Below are 20,519 nucleotides of genomic sequence, written 5' to 3'. Positions count from 1 at the left end.
AAAAAAACAATGAAACAAATGTTTGAACAGTTTTGTCAAATTGTATTATTGTGTGACTTTACTGAAGCAGCTGGTTTATTCAGATTACAACCGTAAGGATTCTGTCTGCGTTGTCTTCATTGAGAGGACATGTTTGTTTAAACACTTTTAAACTTTAATGAATCCAAACAATAATCCATTGCTTGAGTCAGAACAACTAAGCTGAGGGAAGAAACGTTTAGGATTTCGTTGGCACCTGGCACATCCAGCCCCCGTAGACCATCAATCCTTCTCCCAGAAATTAAATTCCCAACCATTAGCATCTCACGAGCTGCAACCATCACATTATGTCTAACAATGTGAAACTAAACCAGGACAACAAGGGGCATGAGGACATGCCATGTGAAGTTTCAGGGTGTGGTTTGTTATTGTGTGCCTCAACATCAACTTATTGTGTTCTTTTAAATGGAAACTCCCCATTCTGCCTCCCAGAGGGATCGATGGTGTTAAATAATGTCTTCAGTTTGTGGCATTTAGGGTCAGAAAAAAACCAACAACAGAAAACTGTTTGAAAAAGGGTGCTGCATAACATTATTCATTTATCACTTAAAAGCTTATTTATTTTTAGCTATGTGTAATGAGAAAGTAACCATGTGACATATATCTGTAATTTGAATTTCTTAACATTTATAAATTGTAGTTTAAATTAGCAAAGTCCACGCTCAATAATCCAGGTATACAATCCAACAATTTTCAGTCAGGTCATCTGTAGCTTAAATTGATTTTGGGAAACGAATCACATTCACTTTCAGGGACTTCATGATCCAGCATCGACTCCTAAACTGTTCAGAATTAACTAAACATTTTTTTTATTTATTGTTTGAAGGCAATAAACAATTATTTGCTTGTATGCATTTCTGTTTGCAAAATATCTCATGAACCGCTGCACAAGTTTTAATGAATTTTGCAGAAAGCAATCATTGGATGCACCTCAAATGATGGATGTAACGTAACTGATTTTACAAATAATTACCTCAAATTTGATGTGATAGTAGCTGCACTTAACCGCATTATTACTATAATAGTTTATACAAGACTTTTGATTAGCATATAGTCATTAACTGTTTGAAGTCAACTTTGTCTGTTAGCAAAACATCTCATGAACCACTGGAAGAATCTTATTGAATTTTGAAGGAAGCCATCATTGGATGTAAGTCTACAACTCAATAACTTTTGGAGTCAAACAAAATCAAGATGGCCACCACAGCTAACCCACATTAGCCAACTCAAAAATGGTTGTAACTCAGTCGGTTTTACAAATACTGAGATGAAATTTAATGTGGTAGTAGCAGAGTCATTATGTGTGGAGGTTGGAATGTGACAAAATTAAATAAATAAATACAAAATAATTAAATGTTTCATTTAATTATTAATTAATCATTAAATATTCAATTAAATTTAAAATTTATTTTTTATTTAATGAACATTTAATAATTTAATTGTATATTTAATGATTTAATGATGTATTAATTAAATGAAACATTTAATTACTATGTATTTATTTGTTTAATTTTGGCACATTTCATCCTCCAAAGACCTTCAGTTTATTAAAGAAGTTATTTAAATAGTTCAGAAAACATATTTCGTTCATATTCATCTCTTGGCTGCTGCGAACATGGAGGGAGGGGAAGAAAAAAAAAAAAAAAAGGAAAAAGTCCCGTCCACGCGCTTCGTGACAAACTACAGAAAAAGGTGTGTCACCTGTGTGACGTCACGCCGTACCTGAGTTTCGGTGAGCAGGAAGAGGAGGAGAAGGGAGGTCGAGAGAAAAACATCAGCTCGCCTAAAGTTCTCGCAGGTAAACAGCTGTTGTTGTTTGTAACCTTTCAGAACCGCGCGGGTTCTGCTCGGCTTCCTTCACGCAGCGTGGATTTGTGGACCCACGCAGGAAACAGACGGTTCTAGTCCCGGCTGCTGGCGCACAGTCCGACAGGACGACTTCCTGCTCCAACAGTATGTTTGTCTTTAATCATCCCGTTTGTCAGCTGCCTCTGCGGTTCAGCGCTTTGCGTTTACACTTTTTTACTGAATTAAATCAGATTCAGGCCTCCCCTTCTTATCGGAACGCAAAACGGCTCTGGTTGGAAAATCCGGATTTACAGGATCTTTTTGTTGGACAGTAAACGCAGCATAGCCTTGGAAATTTGGGAAATGACACAAATGAAATAGTTCGGTCCCAGCACGGACTGAACCGGGTTTGCTTCTGTGTGTTTCAGTCAGGATGTCCGTCACGCCTCGCCGTGTCCGCCTGAAGCCCTGGCTCGTGGCTCAGGTGGACTCCGGACGGTACCCGGATCTGGTGTGGATGGACCGGGAGTCCATGCGCTTTAGGATCCCATGGAAACACGCCACGCGACACACACCCCAGCATGAGGATGAGGACACCATATTCAAGGTTAAAAAAAAATATATATTTTAAAAATTGTGTGTGGGGACCTGATTGATATTTGGCTCATTGTCTAGTTTGTTTCAGAGTGGATCAAAACAAGAACCAGGTGTGGCAAATGTTATTTTTATTTATTTATTTCCTAATTCACACTGAGGGAGACTTATTGAAAAATATATAGGCCTACATACATTTCCATTAATATTTTATAAATTCATCCATCTTTACCCAATTCTTCCTTTTCGGATCACGGGGGTCACTGGTGCCCATGTCCAGCTATCACTGTGCAAGAGGCGGGGGACACCCTGGACAGGTCTCCAGTCCATCACAGGGACACATAAAGACAAACGAGACAATTCACTTGAGTTTATTTATAAAGTGTCAGGCCACAACAGAAGTCGTCACAGGAGACAAACAACCATTCACACTCACACCTAGAGACAATTTAGAGTTAAGCTTCCAGTATACTGCCGCGTACGTCCGTTCACGCGTACGTACGCGTGTACTGTACGCAGAGGGTTCAAACTTCGTACTCCAGCGTACACCCCGAGCAGCTTCACAGACGAGGGGCATTTACCTTCGGGACAAATTGAGGTCGCCGATTGATCATTTGCTGACACGCCTACTGGATTGATTGACAGGTCAGGGGGGGAACAAGCGCTTGCAGCCACAGCGGTGTTCTGTGTTTATATGTTGTTAATAAAAAGATCTAAAAAAATAAAAATGGGGAGCGCTGGCTCTGCAGCCCACACATCAGACCAGCACACCAGGAAATCTCCAGATCCTCCTGCAGCCACGCTGGACCTGAATTTAATTCGCTCGTGACAAATTCCTTCATTTCTCACCATTTCAGTCATGGCATCAACGGAGGAGGAAGAGATCGCTGCCTCTTGGCAAAAAAACAAAAGAAAAGGCCAGATCAGGGATGAAGAAGGGGAATTTAATTACATTACATTGGTGTCGCATACAAAACAGTCCGTCGCTGGGCAGTTTATTGTGCGACACCGCGTACGTGTATGCAGTCGTAAAAATTGAGCTTTGCACGGACATGCCCTGGGGGGTACGCTCGTACCTCTGCGTACGTACGTGCGTACCTCTGTGTATGGACATACGCGGCAGTATACTGGGGGCTTTACATGCATGTTTTTGGTCTGTGGGAGGAAACCGGAGTACCCGAAGAAAACCCATGCATGCACGGAGAGAACATGCAAACTCCATCCAGAACGGTATTTGAACTGGCAACCTTCTTGCTGGGAGGTGGCAGCTCTACCAACTGCGCCACCGTGCTCCCTATTTCATAAATTCAATTAGCAAATTTCACCTCTACCATTGATTGCTTTGGGCTCCTACAAAAACTCCTGCTAGAGGTTTGAGCTTTTTTATCCTTTAGTTTAAATCTGACGGTTTCTTTCCCACCATGAATAACAGCCTTTAATTTTCAATAAGGCCACAGCGTTGGGGTGGCCATTCCAGACACTTGAGACCAGTTTTGGTTGTGGTTTGGGACCCAACCATGTCCAAGTTTCAACCACCTCACTGCTGATTTGAGGTAGAGGTGAAGAATTTGGAGATAGACCTCCAAGTGTATGATACTTCTACCACCATGCTTGGCAGGCGGTGCAGTGTTCTTAGGTTTGAAAGCCTCACCTTGACTCCTCCCAACAGACTGATTGTGGTTCCAGCAGTTTTCAGTTCATGCAGGCTTTGTCTTCATCAGTTCCTGGGTTGTTTATGAACATCTAAACCAATGTTCTTTCATTTGACAGTCCAATATGCTGTCAGACAGGCAAAAAGAAACTACCTGCAGCTAATCATGATCATTATCTAAATGCTAAAAGGCTTTAGCCTTGATCTTGGTAAGACATACTAGAAACTTTAGCATCACATAAAAAAACCTGTAATGAATGTACCGGTATGTATTTATGCCAGTATCTATAATTCAAAAAGTTACAGTCCACTGATTTTGTGACCAAATATGTTGAATATGGCTTTGGACTCATCTTCTGAACAATGCATTATCAATCAATCTGTAGGAAGTTGGGAACAGGACTCGTATCTGAAAATGAATGCCTCCTCTCTTACCATGCTTCTTCAGGCATGGGCCGTGGAGACCGGGAAGTTCCAGGAGGGAGTTGATGAACCTGATCCCGCCAAGTGGAAAGCCCAACTTCGATGTGCCCTAAACAAAAGCCGGGAGTTTAAACTCATCTATGATGGCACCAAAGAGGTCCCTATGAATCCCCTGAAGATCTACGATGTCTGCGACATCCCACAGTCTCACAGTAACCAAGGTAGCCAAGCCGTTTGAGTCTGACCCAGTGTTTCCATGTTTTAACAGCTGTTTCTTGGCCCACAGCCCCTTCAGATGCTGGTTCTCAGACTCCATATGACGAGGATCTTGGTGAGGAAGATATTCCAGATACACCAGAGTCTCTTCCTCCTTATCCATCCAGTGGTGATTTATTTACACACAAGCAAAAACGGCATGTCCAATATAGTTTGATCTCTGTCAACAATGAAAAAATCTGTTCTTCCAGACACCAGTCCTTCTCCACATATAATGTGGTCTCCGATGGGTTCAGATTCGTCCATTCAGCCTCCTAGCTGCCCTCCTTCGAACGAGGTGTGGGTCAAAGAGGAGCCTGTTCACATCTGGCCGAAAGAGGAGCCAACAGATGTGGAGATGCAGCCCACTCCCATGGTTGACCAGCCCACTGTTCCTCTTCCTGACTCCACTCTGCAGCCGGCTCCTCTAACCGACGCCTTCTTTGCCTCCCCAGAAATGTGGATCAGTTCCCTCCCAAGTGAGTTTGTACAGTTTGCAGCTCCTTGCAAAGAGTCAAGTCGCCAAAATGTTTGTGTCGAACAGCTGGTATGCACAGAGATGCAAGAACAAGGGATTTTTTTTTTTTACTGTGCTAGAAGTTGGCCAATACTTGCGTGTTTGCAGTATCTAAATGTTTTGAACATGTCTGTGCCTGTCTCTGACCCAGTGACGGACCTGGAGGTGCAGTTCCTGTACAGAGGGAAGGAGATGTGTCCCACCATGACTGTGAGCAACCCACAGGGCTGCAGGTTGTTCTACGGGGACCTCGGACCCATGGTCAACCAAGAGGAGCTGTTCGGGCCTGTGAACCTTGAACAGTTGCGCTTCCCGACCACTGAGCACATTACCAACGACAAGCAGAGGATCTTCACGAACCGCCTGCTGGATGTCATGGACCGAGGCCTGATCTTGGAGGTCAGTGGTCACGATATCTACGCGGTCCGTCTCTGCCAGTGTAAGGTGTACTGGTCCGGCCCCTGTGCGCCGAACCCAGCTGCACCAAATCTTATTGAACGGCAAAGGAAGGTCAAACTCTTCTGTCTGGAGTCTTTTCTAAGTGGTAAGTAACTTTTTTTTTTATTTTTATTTTTTTTATTTAACTTTAACACAATTTCAAGGTCCTGGATCCAGATCTGAACAGATGAACATTAAAACACAATAAAAATCCAGTAACTTCTTCTTTTTTTTTTTGAGCAGACAAATCTTTGCCTTTTAGTTTCATAAAGTGAATGCTCATTTTTGCAGAAACTGCAATGATCACATTAATTTTTCTCAGCCCTTGCCTTAAGGAAAGAATAGCTTTATGTTTGATAGATTAGTCCTGTTTCAGATCTTTAATTTAGCAGAACGCAGCTCAATGGAGGTGAATTTCTTTCCCATATTTCTCTTCCTGATCTGCAGGTGTGATAGCTCATCAGCGTGGTCAGACTCCGAGCCCTCCTCAGTATGAAATCGGTCTGTGTTTCGGGGAGGAGTGGCCCGACGGAAGACCAAGGGAGAGAAAACTCATCATGGTCCAGGTGAGAAATTCTAAACAGGACCTTGATAATAACCAGTCACACATAGTTTGTTTTAACTTCATGAAGACACTAAATAATTATTCACTGATCCAGCAGCTCCAGATGTTTTCTACCTTTTCATGACATAAACCGTTTCTATTCCTGTATGACATTTGTTTCGCAGGTGATTCTGCCGAGGCTGCGGGGCTGATCTGCAGTCAGTCATTAGAGTTAATATGGTTGCTGTATAACTGGAGATATTGCTGCTTTGTTTGGACAAAATCAATATGTTGTTGGGGCGGCTGTGGCCGGGCGGTTAGAGCAGTCGTCCTCCAGTCCCCACAGTCCTATGCTGAAGTGTCCCTGGGCAAGACACTGAACACCTCATTGCCTCCGATATGTGTCCCCTCAGTGTAATGCAATCTAAAAACACTGATTAATCTTTGTATAGATCTAGTAAAGTGCTGTATGAACGGTTAAATGAGGGCACAGATTGTAGCGTAAAGTGCTTTGAGTATCTTGATCAGATAGAAAGGTGCTATATAAGTACAGTCAATTTGACATTTGTGCCAGTGAGCAAAGCAACATGGGACACTGTACCATCTCTGTCTACCAAATTATATGTTGCATTTAGAAGCTTGAGTATTTCACTGGCTGCAATGGGAAGTCGATGGGGGTGACTGACAGAAGTCGATGGGGGTGACTGACAGATGAAACAGTGTTTTCCAACTGGTTGTGTTTTTTTTTTTACTTATTTTTGTGTACATTTCAAGTTCAAGTTCTTTATTGTAATTTGCGTCACATGTGGTGCATGGGGTGGAACGAAATTGTGTACTCAAAATCCCAGTTACACCCAAAATAGCAAAAAATATAAAGTATAAAAAAACAGTAAAGGATCTAAGATATACGCTAAACAAACACTAAACATCTAAGATGTATGCTAAACACTAATGATGCAAACCATTAAAACAGCAGCCCGAACATGATTACAGCTACATAAAGGCAAGAGATCAGCAGCATGGATAATCAGCAGCACAGATAAAGTCACATATCACCAATTAAAGTGGCATTATAGTGATTTTTCTTTTTTTTTCCCACAGTGATTTTTCTGGTTAGGGATTTATGAGTCAACAGCCTCAGGTTGGAAGTTGTTCCTCAGTCTAGTGGTTCTACACTTAATGCTCCTCAACCTCCTGCCTGAGGGGAGCGGGGCAAAAAGTGTGTGTGCTGGGTGAGTGGGGTCCTTCATGATGCAGTTTGCCTTCTTCCATTATCTAGAGGTGTAGATGTCTGTGATGGTGGGGAGGCTGACTCCAACAGACTTCTGTGCAGCCTTCACCACTCTCTGCAAAGCTTTTCTTTCTGCAGCTGTGCAGCCTCCATGCCACATGTTGATGCTGGAGCACAGGATGCTCTCCACTGCACACCTGTAGAAGGAGGTGAGGACTGAGCTTCCCAGACCAGCTCATCTCAGCCGCCTTAGGAAGTAGAGTCTCTGATGTGCTTTCTTGATCAGACTGGTAGTGTTGTTGCCCAGTATAAAGCTAACACAAGAAACTGCTCATGATACTGAAATAAGGAAGTAAATATTCATAAATCTGTTTGTTGAGAACATTTCTCAGCGCAGACGGCTGCAACGAGTGATTTTTCATGCAAAAAACATGACAGAATTTATTTTTTGTGTGATTTTTTTTTTTTTATCATCACATTGGTTCTGCAAGCCTTTTTATTTGATTAAACTTTATTTATCCAAGTTACTCGATAGAGTAAATCTCAAACTCAAAAAGTTTGCAGCCATCAGTCTTGATTTCATCAAGACATTTTTAACAAAGGGCGAATGGAGGAGGAACTGTTATGTGTTAACGGCAGATAAATTTGAGAGTCATCAGCATAACAATGAAAGAAAGACCATGTTTCCTCAGGATACACCCTAAGAGGAGGAGATGCAATGAAAACGGAAGGGGTCCAAGAATGGAGCCTTGCGGGACCCCGCAGGATAGAGGCACTGAAGTAGATAGAGTGTGAGCAAAATTAACACAGAAACTCCTGTCGCTCGGGTATGAATGGAACCATTCTAATGCTGCACCAGTAATCCCAACCCAGTGTTCTAGCCGGGATAAAAGGATACCGTGTTCCACAGTATCAAATGCAGCGGTAAAGTCAAGGAGTACCAGGACTACAGACTGACCAGAGTCATTTGCCAGAAGAATGTCATTGCAGACCCAAGGCTGTTTTGGTGCTGTGTAGTTTCTTAAAGCCAGACTGAAAGATCTCAAGAATAGAATTTCCACTTAAGAACTCATTTAATTGAGTGAAAACTATTTTCTCCAGGATCTTAGAAAGAAAAGGAAGTTTGGAGATTGGTCTGAAGTTTGAGCAGGTTGAAGGATCAAGTCCGGGTTTTTTTTTATTAAAGGAGTTACCACTGCATGGTTAATAGCATCCGGATCTACACCTGTAACCATACTGCTGTTTATAATGTCAAGAACAGAGGGTCCAATGGAGGGTAGGACTTGTTTAAAAAATGATGCAGGGATGGGGTCAGCAGGGGAACCTGAGGGTTTCATATGACCAATGATGTAATTTAGAAATGAGAGGGAAATGGGTTCAAACTGGTGTGAAGAGACTGATGTGGAGGGGACAAAGACAGAGGGGTCAGCTGTGGTGTGAAGAATCAGTGACCTGATCAACTCAACCTTTTTAACAAAGAAACTGGCAAAGTTGTCACACGTAACTGCAGACGCCTCCCAGTTGGCAGACTGAGGCACGGTTAAAATGGAGTTAATGGTGTTGAAAAGAACGCAGGGATTGTGGCTGTTTGAGGCGATGATTTGGGAGAAATATTTGTTTTTTTTCTGATTTAACAGTGGCCTGGTACTCTTTGTAACATGATTTTAGCATGATAAAAGAAACATGAAGTTTGTCCTTCTTCCATTTACGTTCGCCTTTCCTGCACTGACGTTTGGCTGCACGAGTGATCTCATTCATCCAAGGGTGTGGAATGCGCTTTGAATGCCTGATTTTTAATGGCGCAACTAGGTCAAGAACCTTAGCACAGGTCTCTTGATGTACAGTGACTAGCTCATGGGTGTTCATGGAAGAGGATTCAGAGACTGATAGTTTTTAGTGAAAGCAGAGGAAAGTATTAATCTATATTATTATATTATATATAAAACATATATTATATTATATATTATATTAATCAGTATATAAAGTATTAATCAGATTCTGATTTGCTTATTTAAAATAAAAACAGGTATGCAAACATAGAAAAAGAACCTGCAAATCATCACAAAAAAAGCTGCAAACTGGTTATGTATACCTGGATTATTGAGCATGGACTTTTTTTGGTTAAATATAGTTAGACTTTTTCTATTGATAGACCTATAAACTTGTTAAGTCGTCTCATTTGCTTTGTCTACAAACTTATAGTCCTTTTCTTGCAGATCATTCCTGTGGTGGCTCGAATGATAACGGAGATATTTTCTGGAGACAACACCCGGTCATTTGACAGCGGCAGCGTTCGCCTGCAAATTTCAATCCCAGATATAAAAGACAATATAGTGACCCACCTAAAGCAGCTGTACAGCCTGCTGCAGAACCACCAGGGTCAAGAGGGCTGGGCTTTACCCCCAGGTCCAGGTCTGAACATCGCCCAGGCTCTGCAGTCTCAGTGAAGCTGCCCACACTGTGAACTCGTATACTTCTATATCACACACAACTGCTGGTGGTGGCACATTCTTAGCAAAAAAGTACTTATGTGTAACCATATTTAGAAGTGTGCACAACATTCTATGGAGTTTTGCTTTTTTTTCCCAGCTTCTTTCTAAAATTGTGCTCTAAATGTGTTCTTTGTTGTTTTATTTTTTATTTTTCATGTACAATGTGTGCCTTGAATCCTGCACAGCTCGGTGCAGAAACTGTAGCTGGATGTGGTGGTGGCTTGGGTCAAAGTCCTGCTTTCTGCAAGGGAATATTTATCGTAGTTAATCAGTTACAGATATTACCTCGTCTCTTGTTTAACCCCTCAGGTTTGTGGTCTCATGACCCATCCTAAAAGCTGTCAGTCATCAGTGAATGTGAATCACTTTGAGTGATATGTTTAGCCTGAGATTTGTGTATTTTTTGGGGGAAAGTAGATGAGGCAAAGTTTGGATGTATTTTTCTACAAATCATATCTGACCATGGGCGAGTGGTCCCAGTTTTTATAGAAAAAACTATACAAATGCATTTTTTTTTTCTCTTCTTGACAGATGTGAGTTTAATCATTAGTTTGTCTTCAGTAATTTTATTCTTCCATGTACAACATTGGGACTATTTTTGTCCTTTGTATATTTCAGTTTAAGTGAAATGTTGTTAGCAGTCTTGTTTCTTTATAAATGGAGCCTACGGCACTTTAGGTGCTGAATCCTTGTTCCTGGCTTGTTGCCTTCATTTACCCTGTGACTGCATGTTTTGTTTTATCAATAAAAATACTAAATCAGCAAAACTGCTTAACCTGAAATGATTCAAGTGTCTGTGTTCTTGAACTTGCTACAAAGTGAGGATCATTGCAAGTATAAAACGAACAGAGTGGGGTCTGATTAGAAAAGTGCAAACATTTTTTAAATTGAAATGGCTTTAGGCTATAGGATGCAACTCTTAAGGTTTATTTTAGGCTAAACTGTTGTGTGGGTGTGTCTATAGAGTCCTGCAGCTGACTGGTTGTTCACCAAGAAGTTAAAACTGTCATCACACTTGGTCTCCTAGTTAAAGTGCTGCAAGCTGATGGGAGTCCAAAACATGAAAATGTTAGAGTCAACACCATGAGCTGTTCAACTGTTTTGGGCTGTAGGATACAATAAATATAACTGATTTCTCAAAGGTAAAATGAAAAATATATAGAGAAGAAAGTAATCGTATGACAAGTATTGAATAAAAAGTACATGTCAAAACATTTGTTTTTGTTTCCCTAAAACAAGTCAAGTGTCTGAAATACAGCAGAAAATCTACAACAGTTAGGATAAAACTAGCGGTAGATTGACATCCCTCTTCGCTGAAGGATTTGAGTAGTAAATGTTTGTATTTTCCAAGATGGGTGTTTTTCTGGACTGGAATTGAACAGGGAATGCTAGTAAACCTTAATGTTTTGTCCTGATGTATGTTCAATAATCCATGTCGGTGTTTCCCCTAGTTAACTTGCCATGGCGAGGTGCTCATCTCATTCATGATTTTTGTTGAGGGGGGCGGGACAGAGACATGTCTGAGCACAGCTTGTACCAACAGTTTTTGAGCAGGGTGGGGGGGTTCTACATGAAGGATGAGGCACCTATAGCTTTTAACTAGAGCGCCTGTATTGCAAGTTGCTAGATTAGCGTGACACGTTTGAGTTGTGCGCTCTTTATACACAGTTTTTGAGTGTGTGTGTGTGGTGTTCAGCTTGAGAGAAGAGGCAACGTGAGTGCTGCCTTGAGCTTTTTAGCTAGAAAGCCTGTATTTTGCGCCACTTGCTTAGTGCTACGTTAGTGCCGGGTGGTGGGGGGGTGGCGCAAGTGTAATGAGCATAATACCTGTCAGATATTATTCATAATTTAAACTGATTCTTTCATTTTTCTGGACTGAGTTCTATCGTGTTTTGAATGATTAAATGTGGACGGAAACGTGTTTTACCTTTGACTCACCAACAACAGTGGGTCGTTTATTTAAAAAACGATTTAAACACATCACACATTTACAATAATTGGCAGATTGATTACAATTAACACAGCTTAATTAATGAGCTTTACAATGAGAACCATACGGCCATGGTATCTCACCTGCAGCTTTTGAAACCAACAGACATTTCTGAAAATATCTGGATTAATTACTGGCAAGATAGAAGAGTTTTAAAGATGGGAAATGAAGGAGTTTAAATGGAGAGAAAATGGATGAGGGAAAAGTGGGTTGATAACGAACGGCACCCTCCATCCGAACCCAGCTCCACCTCGGTACACTTCGGTAGTGAGGGACTCGTTACCTTGTAGAAGATGTCTCCACTGGTACGGAGTTCCATTTAACGCTACCTTTCCAGCGTCTCCGTAGGAACAGCTGCGAATCGTGAAGTAGTGACGGTACTTCGTTCAACACCACGCTCACCTCACGAGTGGACTCACATGAGCTGTGAGTCCGTCAGAGGTTCCACTCAGATGTGGAAGATTCCATAATCCCCACGAGACTCGGAAGAACTTCGGATCATGTCTGGAACTTCTTGTTCTCTCCAGCAACTTTCCTGTTCGGTTCTGCTCTCCGAACTGAACTGGTTGGAACTAGGAAGTGTCGACATTTAAAGAGTTCTGTTTCTGGTTCATTTGGGAAGTCCTGATTGGCTGAAAGAGCCAATCAGGGGTGTGGTTTTAGTGACGTAAGAGGTCACTAGAAGTCAGAAAAACAGAGAGATGTTTTGGAACAGACAGAAAAATGTTTTTGAAACAGACAGAAAAATGTTTTTGAAACAGACAGAGAAATGTTTAGGCGAGATGGGAGGAAACAGGTGCCAGCTTCTCTATTTACGTCTGAGAGGATTTAAAAACATGACAGTTCGTTCCAACAAACTTGTTTGCGTTTGTCTCCGACTTTTGACCGACATCACAACTTGCTCATTTCAGACAGAAGATCAAGAAAATGAATAATTACTCTGTAACAGACATTAACTTGATTTCTACTTTGAATGAGGATTAAAAATCATTAATACTGTTTCACAGTTGATTTAAAATGAGTAGTTCACTTCAACATTTAAAAATGGTTTGAACTAAACACACTTCGATTATCAAGATATTGTAAAATAGTAATGATAATAAAAAAGAGAGTGTTCTTTCAATTGATCAGAGCAGGACACACTTAGAAAGTCTCTGGATGGACTTGATTTGTATTTCTGGACTCAAATCAATGAAATGACAGTTCCTGTTCCAGGAAGGCCATCAGGGTCAGGACTTGACCTGAGGCTTAGTTCACTACACAAGTTTGGTTTGGTAGGTGGGGTGCTCAGTTCTGTTGACGGGGTGGGGCACCTCACTTGTATAATGGTAGGGGAAACACTGCATGCAGATTAATCTAACAAGGTTGAATCAGGTCCTCTGGACAAAACATTTCAACAAAGATGAATCCGTCCAGAGAACCTGATTCAACCTTGTTAGACTATTCTACCTGGATGACTGAGCGTGCATCAGGATATTTTGAACCACTTTGGCCAGGATTGCTTCACACTAGTTCAAGAGTTTGAGCAGACATCATGGAAGAGAGCGGACTTCAGGAACCCTGAGATTCAACCTCTGATGCAGACAGAGTAGCACCTTTCCCAAGAGCCTGCAACTCAAATCTTCTGTCAGTGGGCAAGCAAGAATCAAAAGGCACAGACCCAGCTACTGAATGAACGGGTAAGATAGGCCAGTTTCACCAATGAGGCTTTAGAGGCCAAAGAAGAGCACATTCGACCAAAAAACCAAGCACACAGATCAGACCACATTTCAGCAGGTGATGGATTTCACAGAAAAGGCACACTTAATACAGCATGTCACATAGTCCAAGACCCAACAACAAAAGAAGTTTAATGTACTGGTAATTTGTTGTCAAGCCCATCTCAATCCCAATAACACATTCAATGGAAGACAACACACTGGTAGACAGCCAAATGTCAGGGAGACAGAAAAGTGGGGGAAGAATTTGTCTGACAGACTGCTTACTCAGACAGAGACAGAGCTAGCAGACTGAACTTTATGGTTGCGCCAAGAAGAATTCCTCTGGTAGAGCCAGAGGAATGAGTCATATCCACAGAATCAGCCATCCTCAACAACAAAACATCAGAATTTAATGCAGAACAACTTTGGAACAAAGTTTCAGCCTGCCTCAGCAATGTCAAACCACCACCTTCCAACATCAGCAGAGAGGAGAGGGAAGCACTCACCACTCTCAGCAAGGACATCATCATCATCCTCCCAGCAGACAAAGGAAGGTGCACAGTGGTTTTGAACCAGAAAGATTATCATGAGAAAGTTAACACTCCTTAGTGACTTCACTTATGAACCACTGAAAAGAGATGCAGGAAGTGGTTACAAAAAGAAGTTGATAGATTGCCTGAAAATTTTGGAGCAGGACAAGGCTATTGACTGTATTCGATACCACAGACTGTACCCGAGAGAGGCCACACCTAGTCTGTGTGGTTTACCTAAAATTCACAAACAAGGTGTACCTTTAAGACCAATTGTCAGCATGATTAACTCTGTCACTTACAATGTTTCCAAATATCTGGTGTCTGTACTCACCCTTTAGTTGGCAGCTCAGAACACCACATACAAAGCACCATGGACATTGTGGATAAGTTGAAGGATGTCATCATGGAGACTGATGACACTCTTTTTATGTCACATCACTCTTTATGTGCGGTCCTGTTGATGATGCAGTAGAGGTGGTCAGTTTAAAATTAAAATCAGACACCACGCTGAGCAGCAGGACCACACTTTCCACAGAACAACTGTGTCAACTCTTGAAACTGTGCCTGCAGTCAACCTACTTTACATATGGGGAGCAATATTATAGGCAGAAACATGGGTGTGCTGTGGGGTCTCCAGTTTCTCCTATTGTTGCCAACCTGTACATGGAGGAGGTAGAAAAGAGAGCCTTGACGTCCTTTTCAGTGACACCACTGAGTCATTGGTTGACTCCATAGGAGTCATCAGGACTCTGTACCACAGAGCGGACTGCATCCCTACAAACTCAAAGGCCATGGAGAAGGAATAATCCCACATAAGACAGGCCCTGAAGCAATGTGGATATCTTAACTGGGCCCTCCTGAAAGCAGAAAAAAAAAAAAAAAAACAGGACTCCAGCCATCAGGTGAAAGGAACCAAGACCTAGACCAGTGGTCATACTGTATGTTGCGGGAGTTTCAGAGAAACTGAGACGTTTATTTTCTAAACATCGCATCTCGGTGGCTTTCAAACCCCAAAATACATTACAGCAAAGACTGGTCCATCCCAAATATCCAGTCCCCCGGCACAGAGTAATATTGTGAATGCTGTTCAGTTTCAGGAGGGCTGTGATCAGTCTTACATCAGGGAAACTAAACAGCTACTGGCCAAAATGATGTCCAAGCACAGAAGAGCAACATCATCAGGCCAGGACTCTGCGGTCTACACTCATCCCTAGGCCAGCGGTCACTCTTTCAGAAATGAAGATGTTCACATCCTTGACAGAGAGGAACATTGGTTTGAGAGAGGACTGAAGGAAACCATCTATGTGGGAGAACTCATCCATCATTAAACAGGGGCGGAGGCCTCTATATATATGTTCAACTACCCACCTTTTACAACGCTGTTATTACTAGTATCACTCAGCCGTCTGTGAATAGCAAGCAGCCATCAGGGCACTAACGATCAATTGTTAGGTTGACAGTCCCCCTTTTGCATGTGAACAGTTAGTTTTGGCTGTCAGCAGCAAACTGGTTGATCCACTATGAGAAGGTGCTGTTTATAACAACAAAGAAGATTCTGTCCAGAAGACCTGACTCAACCTTGTTAGATTTTTGATTTTGCAAGATATTTAATAATAATGTGTTGTGTATTGTCATCTTTGTAGGTTCCCATACAATGGCAAAATTGGCTCTCTGCATTTAACCCATCCACCACCAGGTGGGGCAGTGGGCACCCTTTGGAGGTGCCCAGGGAGCAACTGGTGATGGGGTGTCCTGCTCAGAGACACCACGAGATGTGCAATGACCAAGGATCGAGCCCAGGGCCTTCGAGTCCCGAGTCGGCTGCCCTGCCCCTACACCATCTCAGCCCCCTTATTTAAGTGGGTAGGCATTGCACTGTGTATAAGAAGAGAGGTAGGGTTTTTTTTTCTGTCTGAAGCAGCGTAGAGTGATGGATCCTGGAGAATGAAGGGAGTAATGTTATACACTAGGTGCAATGGTGGAGACAGGGCGTGGCCGATGGTGACCTTGGCCACCATAGATTAATCTTTGGTCACACCAATCATTTGAGAAAACTTTACTTTAAGGAATATAAAAACCAGAACCCATATTACCCTGGATTATTGAGCATGCATCAGGATACCAGAAACCATAGTTTCCTTAAATTATAGGTGGCCATTTTACATGTGGCAGAGGCCATCTTGGATTTTGAATTGATGACGCCATTTTTGAAAGAAAACTTTCTCATGCCTAGATGCAACCATAGTTGCATAGAAGTTGTCCCATTGCTTATTTTTCAAGTTATGATGTTCACAAGGTTTACATAATATACATATACCATATATGGCAGCAGCCATATTGTATTTGGACATGGCGGCAACCCAACCCAAGGTGGAGGTAGAGTATTTACAGTTCCCCCTTTTCATTCCATGACGGGGGACAAAAACAGATCCTGCAGTGTTTCAGTCTAAATCCAGATGTTACTATCATTTAAGGGTGGCACACTCCGTTGGTAGAGCTGCTGCCTTTCAGCGAGAAGGTCGCCGGATCAAATCCCGGACAGGGACCTTTAATGGTGGAGTTTGGATGTTCTCTCCGTGCATATGTGGGTTTTCTTCGATACTCCAGTTTCCTCCCACAGACCAAAAACATGCATATTAGACTGATTGATAACTATTGTCCCTAAGTGAGAGTGAGAGAGTGAATGGTTGTTTGTCTCGTTTGTCTCTCTGTGTCCTTGTGATGGGCTGGAGATCTGTCTAGAGTGTCTCCCGCCTCTCACACAGTGAAGGCTGGACATGGGCACCTTGACCCCCACGACCCAAAAAGGAAAAAGCGGGTAAAGCTAATGGATGGAATACAATTTAAATGCTGTAGGATCTTATGTGACCTGCACGTTAATGTTACAAATATTATTGAACTGTGAAGAAAAAAGTTGTGAAGAAGAGTAGGTCAAACTTCCTGAAGATTGATATGAGAATAAAAAAGTAACACAGGATGGTTTTTGAAACTGTGACAAATGAAAGTTCTGTATTTTCTTTTATCATTGAGCGTTTTGTCATATTACCTCTATTTTGGCACTGATTTTTGTTAAATTATAATAAAATGTGGTGATTTGTAATCATTTGTTACTCACTGCATGTTTTTATGCAAATTCAAGATCACATTAAGAAAAAGATGATCTTTTGATTAAAACTCTGGAACTATAACTGTGAGCTTTTATTATGGTTTTATGGTATTTAAGGAACTGGATTGATTTTCTACTACTGCCTAATGAGCTGTAATGCTGTCATTGTTTTTGCCCCAGTTGCTAATGATTAACTTAATGCATGCACACATGCACAGGGCGAACATGTAAACGCCACCCAGAAGGGCCCCTGGCAGAAAGGCGAAAGCTCTAACCGCTGTTTCACCGTCCCGCCTACTTTAAAGACCTTCAGATTTCATTTTGGTTGTTCCGTTCCTTTGTTATGTCACAGAGGATCATAAAAGCAGGTGGCGAGATAACTTGTCAAATGAGAAAGACAATATTAGAACATTTATTAGTTTTCTTTGTTTGTTTGTTTTCTCTTGGTGTCTTTCGTACGAGCCTTAAACCTCTACACAAAAAGGCATAAATTTAAAAAAATTAGTGACATTATGGTTAATTTTTTTCACAAATGGAAGAATCACAAAATGCTCACAGGCCAAAGTTCTCATTTAAAGTCTTGGAAACTTCAGGGTGAGGTGACTTCCTCTGTTTCTCCTAATCTTTGTGACGCCACACTATAAAAACTCACACCCTCATCTGAGACGACTCGCTGACACATTTCGTTTAGCCACTGACGGTGGACCTTGTCCTCCTCCTTCATAAGCAAGTTTGGGCTCATGTTGTCGAGGTGAAGAATGAAAATCTACGACTAAAGAGACCCAGAGACAAAACATTCAACTGCTGAACAGTAGAGGTAAGAGCTTGTGAAGTTTTCAGCCTTTTAACGTCCATTTCATTTGACTTTCTTTGTTTAAATGGTAAAGGATTGTTCAGACTTTGACATTTACTCAGTAAAAAAGTCATTAAAACTTTATATTCCCAGTAGTTATAATAGTCAGAGACATTCTGAAATCAGATGGAACATTTGCTGTGTTGAAGAAGTAAAATATCCTTGACCAACCTATATGGACACATCCATAATGGCAGTAAAATGATGTCATTGTTTCATCAGAGCTTTGTGCTTCCATGAAACCAGGAGCAACGACCCATTTTATTGCACAAATCTGTTTTAAGTTTTGTTATTTCAGTCAAAACCCAACTCAAACATGTTTTTAATTAGCTCCTATATGAAACAAGTGATTTATGGATCTATTTGAGTTGCACATTTAGTGAGTCAGCGTGCACCAGAGTCCTTTATGGTGCGTTGCTCATCACCCTGCAGGTGTGTTGGGACAGGATGTTCAGAAGCAACAGCCCCTTCAGCGTTGAGACCAACAGCTACACAGGATCTGTCCAGTCCAAGTGTGTCATTTCATAATAATTTACTGATGTGTCTTCCTTCACAGCTAAATCCATGCACTCACATATGTTGATGTTTTTGTTTCATGACAGTGGGTTTTCCACTACGGATGAGACCTCGTCACAAATAACAAACGTATCAAAGCCCAGTGCAAAATCAATTTATTGTAAGTTACTGCTCTGAAAAAGTCGTATAACTTGTTTATTCATAATAAAAACCAACTCTCGCAGCGTTTGTGGTTTGACAGTGCAGAGGTTGCAGTATGCAGCGTCCATGAACAAGATGCTGGAGAAGTTTCAGTACAAAGTGGAGGTAAGACGACTTCATGATGCTTCTCGGAACCGCGGTGAGTTCATCGCGGTTTTTGTTTTGTGTCGCAGCACTTGTTCACCTGCGATCTGGACGGCCAGGAGCTGAGAAACGTCAACGACTGCGTGGAGCGCCTGAAGCTGCTGAATCATATGGGTCGCGTGTGGGGTCAAAACATGATGCTGGAGGTGCACGGTGCCGAGCTGCGGCTCACAGACATCGAAACAAAGGTGTCGGCACAAACCTCTTACTCTGTCCCTGTAAATAAAAAGACCTGAGCGATAGTAATTTAATTAGTAACAAATAATAAATAAACTCAGAAATGAAACCTTAGATCTACAACTGATTGACATTTGAAGTCAAGTTGATTCAAAATAGCCATCAACACAGTTTATTTACTTTATTTTTTTTACAGATGTGCTAAAAACTGCTGTGGTAGTAGCTGAGAGTCATCCCCAACACACACTTTGAGAACTAACAGATTGTGTAAAAGCTTTGTTTAAATCTTTGGCATGGAAGTCAACGGGTGATATGCAACCGTTCAAATGCTGCTGCTGCCATCCTGTTTAAGTTAATGTTGTTTTTTGGAAGGGTAATTGTTACGTTTGTTTACATTTACACCCCGTTTTAAAACTCGTTGTATGAATGCGATAAAGCACTGATTAGTCTTTGTACAAATCTAGTAGATTAAATCAAACTTTTAGATTAGATCAAACTCAAGGCCCGGCCGGGGGCCAAATGTGGCCCTCGTTGACATATTGCCTGGCCCCCAAGATGTTATTTTTAATGTAAAATACTTTAATCACTTTAATTTTTTCAGTAATCTTTGATTATGATGTCAAAAGTGCAACAGAAAACGTCAAATGAGACCAATCAAACTGTTATTGAGGAACCCACAACCAAGAAAATGATGTTGGGGATCTAACTTGAGTTAATGTAGATTCTGAAACCGGCCCTTAGTTTGAAAAAGGTTTTCATTTTGGCCCCCGTTAGTAAGTGGGTTGGACAGCCCTGTAGTAGAGTGCTGCATGAATGAGTCAATGAGGGCACAGGTTGAAGTGTAAAGCGCTTTGAGTGTCTTGATATGATAGAAAGGTGCTATATACGTACAGTCAAATTACCATTTACGCTAAATGAAAGGTTATGGGTATCATGAACACAAATGAAGCTTAAAAAATGGTTAATTTTAAAATTAAGAACTTAAAATCAGCATCACAGATTTTAGCAAGTGAACTGTAAAGAGAAAAGGTTAATAAAAACTATCTAGGTAGTCCTAAATTTTTTTAAAAGAAAAAACAATAACGCACAATCAAATGTACAGTATTAGACATGAACAGTATCTTTATCTGTTTTCTGTCTGTAAATGTTTTAGTCATTTAATTTCCTTTATTTAACCAAATTAAACCTCATTAAAATCAAGCTCTTATTTCCACACATCATAACAGAGAAATATATGTGTCATAATGAAAGGACAATCATTTGAACAACAAAAAAGGTTGAATCATGTCATCTGGACTTCGTTTTTTTTTGTTAAAAAGAAACGTTT

At 41.3% G+C, this 20,519-nt stretch overlaps 2 protein-coding genes across 2 annotated transcripts in view; both read left to right on the top strand.

Moving 5' to 3' along the window:
- The first annotated feature begins 1,580 nt into the window (after window positions 1-1,580).
- On the top strand, window positions 1,581-9,927 carry irf6 (interferon regulatory factor 6). The gene is made up of 8 exons (XM_037679534.1): window positions 1,581-1,837; window positions 2,256-2,434; window positions 4,521-4,716; window positions 4,782-4,880; window positions 4,963-5,229; window positions 5,419-5,811; window positions 6,153-6,271; window positions 9,697-9,927. The coding sequence occupies exons 2-8, from the start codon at window positions 2,261-2,263 to the stop codon at window positions 9,925-9,927; spliced, it is 1,479 nt and encodes a 492-aa protein (XP_037535462.1). The 5' UTR covers window positions 1,581-1,837; window positions 2,256-2,260.
- An 8,049-nt stretch (window positions 9,928-17,976) lies between these two features.
- The window catches only part of eps8l3a (EPS8-like 3a), a 10,928-nt gene continuing 8,385 nt past the window's right edge, over window positions 17,977-20,519 (top strand). The window contains exons 1-5 of the mRNA XM_037679532.1: window positions 17,977-18,118; window positions 18,587-18,666; window positions 18,757-18,830; window positions 18,912-18,976; window positions 19,045-19,203. Coding sequence (XP_037535460.1) covers window positions 18,602-18,666; window positions 18,757-18,830; window positions 18,912-18,976; window positions 19,045-19,203 — 363 coding nt within the window. The 5' untranslated portion in view covers window positions 17,977-18,118; window positions 18,587-18,601. The remainder of the gene's footprint in view (window positions 18,119-18,586; window positions 18,667-18,756; window positions 18,831-18,911; window positions 18,977-19,044; window positions 19,204-20,519) is intronic.

Source organism: Nematolebias whitei, chromosome 7 (genome assembly GCF_014905685.2).
Source record: "Nematolebias whitei isolate Nwh7 chromosome 7, NemWhi1, whole genome shotgun sequence".
NCBI classification, from domain to species: domain Eukaryota; kingdom Metazoa; phylum Chordata; class Actinopteri; order Cyprinodontiformes; family Rivulidae; genus Nematolebias; species Nematolebias whitei.
Note: the sequence above shows the minus strand (reverse complement) of the source record. Positions and strands in the feature narration are given on the sequence as shown.